Below are 6,000 nucleotides of genomic sequence, written 5' to 3'. Positions count from 1 at the left end.
ATTACTATTGCTTACCTATTTCAACAGCTTATCAAACAATTTAACCTAACAAATGCTACGATGTACCATATTCTGTTAACTATCGCTAGCTAACGGTTTCAACTGGCTAACTCCCTTGCTAGCTCATTTTCAGGACACTCAATCACAATTCAAGTCATATAAAGCACCATTGGTAGAATGACTACATCAAACATCTTCATTTAATTCAGTGAACTGACAAGCAGAGTATTTATTTCATTCACTATATGACTAATTCAGAAATGTACAGTTGTTTGAATGTTTCAGCTGCTTTGTAAAGGGTACAATCTCACAGAGTAATTTTTTTGTTTCCCACTGGAGACCTGTAGTTCTCTTTGCCCGTTAACAAAAGTACAACTCTTGAAAGGTCTTTATATAGACTCTCTAAAACTGTCGGAGCCTACCTTGGCCTTTTTTACGCAATAATACGTCTACACACACACAAACCATTTCAGCTTGAGGCTACGTCCTACACTTGAAGTGTTACCTTGTTGAGCAGGAAAGCAACATGATTTCTTTATGAGAGCTTTTCTGAGCAGGGAAGACATTCAGACATGAGTAGACAGAAAACAAGGCAAGGTGAAGTTTATTGAAGAATTCATGACAGTGTCTTTTTGCGTAGCCCTCGTGTCGACAGAAAAAAAAAGAAAAAAACATCAATTATTAAGTGTCTTTCCTTACAACACGGCGATACAAGTGCTATTTAGTAGCCAGGACTCCGAGCACCTGATGTGAAATAAACACTCTTTGCTGACCACATTGGATATCGACAAAATGGTCTCATATCTCCGATTAATGGAGATTAAAAGGCCATCATTTATTTTTTGGCACAAAGGAATACAGTGAGTAAACAAGTCGGCCAACTGTCTTTTTTCTTCAAGCTTTTACTGCCAATATTTGGTATCTTTTCAAGCTTTTGTCTTAATATAAACCAGAAGAACGCTGCAAAGGTGTAGTGACAAAAGAAGAAGATGTTATATTTAAAATATACATAATGAACCACAGCATTTTGGATGAAATCGTTACATTTTCATTCATTCATTTTTTTTAAAGCAATCACATCTTTGGTTCAAAGGTAAATTTATATTCTGCACAAATACTGTAGATGAGGAAAACACCGGCAAAAGGACAGCTGTGTAGGGCTGCGTCCTACGTATCCTTCCACAGATTTCAAAATGAGATGTTTGACCGTTCAGAGGTGACCATTTCTCTAATATTCATTGGTGCAGACCAGACTGCGTCACCTCGATCACCACAAGAACATTTCACCGCGACAGGGAGAATTCATCACCATATCAAACGGTTCATGTAAGTAACTAGTTCCTGTAACTCGGCATGAAAAGTATAGGCAAGTGCCTCCGGGTGCATGCAAACACACCGGATTGCCGAACACAGACGTATCGCACTGTATGCCAAAGGCCACGTCTGCTTGGGCTAAAGTTTGAGAATAAAAACTTTACACTGACACTAACATGTGTCACCACCACGTGTCACTCAAGGCAGCAAGACTGACAGACGCCGCTGGTAAGTGCCTTTACCCGTGATAAGACATCACCTTGGTGTTTAATGGAAGGGTGTTTTTATGAAAGCAGAGTGAAGCCCAGGCATGTTTTGCTTTCAATCAGAATTGGTGAAGGTGAGTCAGACACGGAGGTGGGATGAAGACTAAATTGAGGAGGGAGCCAGGGACGGACGTGGAACTCGTCTGAACCGTCTGCCCGTGCAGTCAAACAGTTCACCGCACAGCTTGTTTACATGCAAGTGTGTGTGCATGTACTGTATACATTACGCAGCATCGGGAGGGACTCGACCACACTCAAAAAAGGGAACTGAATTTAAGTTCCTCTTGCTTCCGTTGCGGTCTCTCTCTACTTACCTAAACACTTGAGTTTTGCTGCAAACATCGAATCGGCTGTGTGACCAAAAAAGCAAAGGCAACTGCAATCTTGGGCCGATCAACACTATCTAGATGCTAGCAGTCCCACCACCTGCAAGAGCTACAGGAAGAGAGGGTGTTGCCAGTTTTGTCTAACACTGGGGCTTAAAAAAAAAAGAAATGTCATGCAGAAGCTTGTGTGATGTTCATTCAGATCACTCCTCTACCTCAGTCTGTTTTTTTTTCTTCACCTCCTAGGGGAGAGTGAACCTCCGGCCTCGGCGTCTGAACAGCAGCGCTAAAACGATGCAACCCCGCGGTCACTCACACAGGAAACCGAGAAGGCAGACGACCTCACATCCTGCCCTTTAGATTTGGACGAAGCGCTTTGCGCCTCGCAAGTGCACGTATTAAAAGATCTCTCTCACATGAAGGCAGTGGTGTGGTGCCGAGCGCCCAGATAACGTACATGTCTGCTAAAAGTTTTAAAAAGCCTAATGTTGCAAAAACATCAGGTGTCTCTGTTGTGGAAAACAAACAACAGAACTACAGATCTTTGGAGGGAAATTACATTCACAAGGAAATGACAAAGCACTCTGAGGCAGTGTTTCCATCACAGAAAAACAATAGGGCACACACACACACGCACACACACACACACACACACACCCACCCACACACAGGTAATGGCTATAGGCTGAACCTGAGGTCCAAAGGATTGTTTGCCAACAGGCAACTTCTTTTAACTGCTTTTGTGGTGCTACAGAGACCAGTAACAAATACATCAATGCGGCTTTAAAAAGGATTCGCAGAGGCAGACACAAGTCTCTCACTTGTGTCAAACTAGAAAATCCCCCACGTGATTACTCATAAAAAAAATCAAAAAAAGGGAGGATGTTGCGCATCTTGATCTCACCTTTCAAACTGGCAGTGGAACGGAGAGGCAGCTTTTGACGCACCGATTGCAAGCAGTCTGTTTCGCTAATGTACGACTGAAACCATCCTCCCACTGCTCTATCGCATGCGGACGACAACCACGTAGATATTTCCCGTACAAAGTCCACACGTCACACACTTACAAAAGCCTGCCACGTTTGTGCAGCTGTACAACAATTCGCCTTGGAGCTCAGCAGCTTCCCCGCTGAAGCAGTCTCTGTTTGTTCACTTCAGTCTCTCCCCCCCCCCCCCCCCTCACCCTGCTCGCTATCAGGGCTTCTTGGCTGCAGTTTTGGCTTTCCCGTTGGGTCCCGTTTTGATCTGGGTCATCTCCACATCTGTCAGGGCGTCAGGGGGAACGCACGAGCGCATGCGTTCGATGGTCTTCTGGTGAGCTGCCCTCTCCTGCTCCAGAGAGCGAATCACGTGCTTCATTTTGCTCTCCCGAGACAGGAAGTTCTCCACGCTCGTCTCCAGCGTCTGGATCTTCTGCCGTGCTGCCTGGAGGACAGAGATGTCGCGCCTCAGTGAGTACAGGGGTGCGATACAAAGACAGAGGGGGCTTAAACATCTAGCACAGGAGCTACGGACTCTGAGAACTCCGCTGGAAGTCGGCACTCGTGCGACTTTTTACCAGAACCATAGCACAGGATCTGATATGATTGTGGTGCGTGCAGAATCCAGGCTTTGCGTAATTCACTTGTAAAATGTTGCACTAAGTGTCCACTATTCTTTTCTTAGTCACAGCAGCTATGAGAGCAGCTCAATACCTCTTTGTCCCTCATTAACGTGAGGCGCTCAGAAATGTACAGTCATGTGACTTCAGCGGCCCCGCTGAACAGATTCACAAACAACTTATCAAAATGTCAAAAGCATTCGGAGAACAGTTAGTGTTCAATCTCTTTGTCTCGCTGTCGTTCTCATTGAAGGTTTTTAACTTGTGTTTTAGTGCCATCTACGGGCGGTCTGAGGCATTATCAGTGGCATCAGTGTGGCTCTCCAAACAAATACGACAGTCGTTCACCAGTCCATCAAAAGAAGGAATCATACACTGACCAACACCTTAAATACCTCCCACAGTTACACATCAATTCCCTCAATAAGTCATCATTAAAACAACAAATATCCTTACAAATTATACACCCAGCATTTGCTGCTGTTTCCCAAACTCCCATTACCACTGATGTGGGTGAAAGGTAACAATTGTGGAGTGTGATTTCTCTCTTCCCTACCTGAAGTTTCTCCAGCAGGTCCATGTTCTGTTTCTTCAGCTGCACGTTGGTCTTCTCCAGTTTGTCGAGCCGGTCGGAGTCATCGGGCAGCGGCCCGGCTTCTAACATCTCGTCCTGCAGGACGTGGTACTCCACCTCGTACGCGTGCAGCTGCTTGGAGATGTCCATCTCCGTCACCTGGCAAACAACGGATTACAAAAGTCATCAGTATATCCATACTGTTAGAAAAGGTAACTGTAAGGTCCAGCAAAATGAGTCTGTATAGTGAGTTTAAAGGGTGAGTCAGTGATTTGAAAGCTTTACATCTTCAGTAGGAACAAATGGGCATGGGGTTGAGAGCCACATACCGTCTGGAGAAGTCAGAAAGTACTGTGAGACGGACTAACATGATGCTGGTTTTGGTATTTTCATGGGCTTTGTTGAAAAAATACAAATATACAATACTGCCAAACTTCTGCTCTACTATTAACCTGCTGGATAATAATGGCACAGTCATATCCAGAAAAGGTTTTTCTATCCAATTTTATCTCCTTTGGTATAATAATAGTTTACTTATTATACCAAAGGAGATAAAATTGGATAGAAAAACCTTTTTTTCCAATGATAGAGAACATGTATCCCCAACTAGTCCTACCTGCTCAATGACTCCCCTCTATTTAAAGAGACAGTTCACCCCAAAATCAAAAACACACACTTCTCCTCTTACCTGTAGTGCTATTGATCGCTCTAGATTGTTTTGGGGAGATATCTGCCGTAGAGATGTCATCCCTTCACTCGTTTCTCTCTCATTTGAAAAAAACTCAACAGCAATGTCTCTGTCCAGAAATCCTGACCCGGTTACTCTACATAATCCAGACCTGGTGAGCCGTTTCAGGTAGGAACTACGGTTGAAAGAAAATAAGTCTGTGGCTCATGATTTCTGGAAAGAGATATTGCTGTTGAGTTTCTAAATGGGTTTTTTTTTGGCGCATTGAGCACCACAAGCCATATATTCCCCTTATATTGGAGGGAAGGCAGACATCTTTACGGCTGATATCTCCAACACTACGCGACTTAGACCAAAACAATCTAGAATAATAAATAGCACTGCATATAAAAGGACAGATGTATGTGTTCGGTCCATAGTACTGACACAGAGCTGAGATCAATAGACAGCGAGACACAACTAGACGCTACTCCCACAGCTGATTTTAGCGAATCGGTCAGAACTTCAAAAAATATCTAACACTGATAATGTTCATACTTATCTGAGTGCTCTAACTAATAAATGTATTCTTTGATTGTTACAGAAGCCTCATGTTGTTAACCACATTTTCCCGTCACAGCAACAATTTTGTGAGATTGTGGAATCGGGCTCACGAGATCCAATCATTGAATAGTCGACTGCACCGTGTCGCCACTTGTAAAAACACATGGAATCAAAATGCTTTGTTAAAGTTTTCTTTGTAGACTTTTGTTATTTGTATTTTTGATTAGTTATCTAATACTTTATCTAAATATGCATTCTCGTTGGGACCGTGCCTTGCATTGTGGGTCTGTAACAACGTGGCCCCTCTAAAGACATCACAACAAGTATCAAGAACCTGTCGGCTTACCACAACAATGTAGTGGCCACTCGTGCAGAAGTATTACATTTACATGTGTCATTGTGCCAATCATCGTACTATTTCAACTTCCCACTCTGTACCTTGGCAATGGTCTGCTCCATCTGGGTCTGAGTGAGGGCAGGAAGTGTAGTTTTCAGATAGTCCACGATGCTCTCGAAGGTGTCGCACTCCACTATCTCCCCCTCATGGCTGCTCAGCAGACAGAGAGCCACTTTGAAGATCACCCCGGTCCCTTGGACAAATATATAATCTGAAAAGAAACACGCATACAAACACCACAATAAAAATGTTGAACACACTTTTTCCCAAAGCTGACATTCTCACAGGGCCA

At 43.6% G+C, this 6,000-nt stretch overlaps 1 protein-coding gene across 6 annotated transcripts in view; it reads right to left on the bottom strand.

The window, feature by feature from the left end:
- Window positions 1-586: 586 nt before the first annotated feature.
- Window positions 587-6,000, bottom strand: part of tbc1d4 (TBC1 domain family, member 4) — a 29,196-nt gene continuing 23,782 nt past the window's right edge. For all 6 annotated transcript variants that reach the window (XM_079170014.1, XM_079170015.1, XM_079170018.1 and 3 more), the window contains 3 exons: window positions 5,750-5,919; window positions 4,063-4,239; window positions 587-3,331 (listed from right to left, as the gene is read on the bottom strand). In XM_079170014.1, the coding sequence (XP_079026140.1) occupies window positions 3,101-3,331; window positions 4,063-4,239; window positions 5,750-5,919 (578 nt within the window). In that variant the 3' untranslated portion in view covers window positions 587-3,100. The remainder of the gene's footprint in view (window positions 3,332-4,062; window positions 4,240-5,749; window positions 5,920-6,000) is intronic.

Source organism: Pholis gunnellus (genome assembly GCF_910591455.1).
Source record: "Pholis gunnellus genome assembly, chromosome: 12".
NCBI lineage: Eukaryota > Metazoa > Chordata > Actinopteri > Perciformes > Pholidae > Pholis > Pholis gunnellus.
Note: the sequence above shows the minus strand (reverse complement) of the source record. Positions and strands in the feature narration are given on the sequence as shown.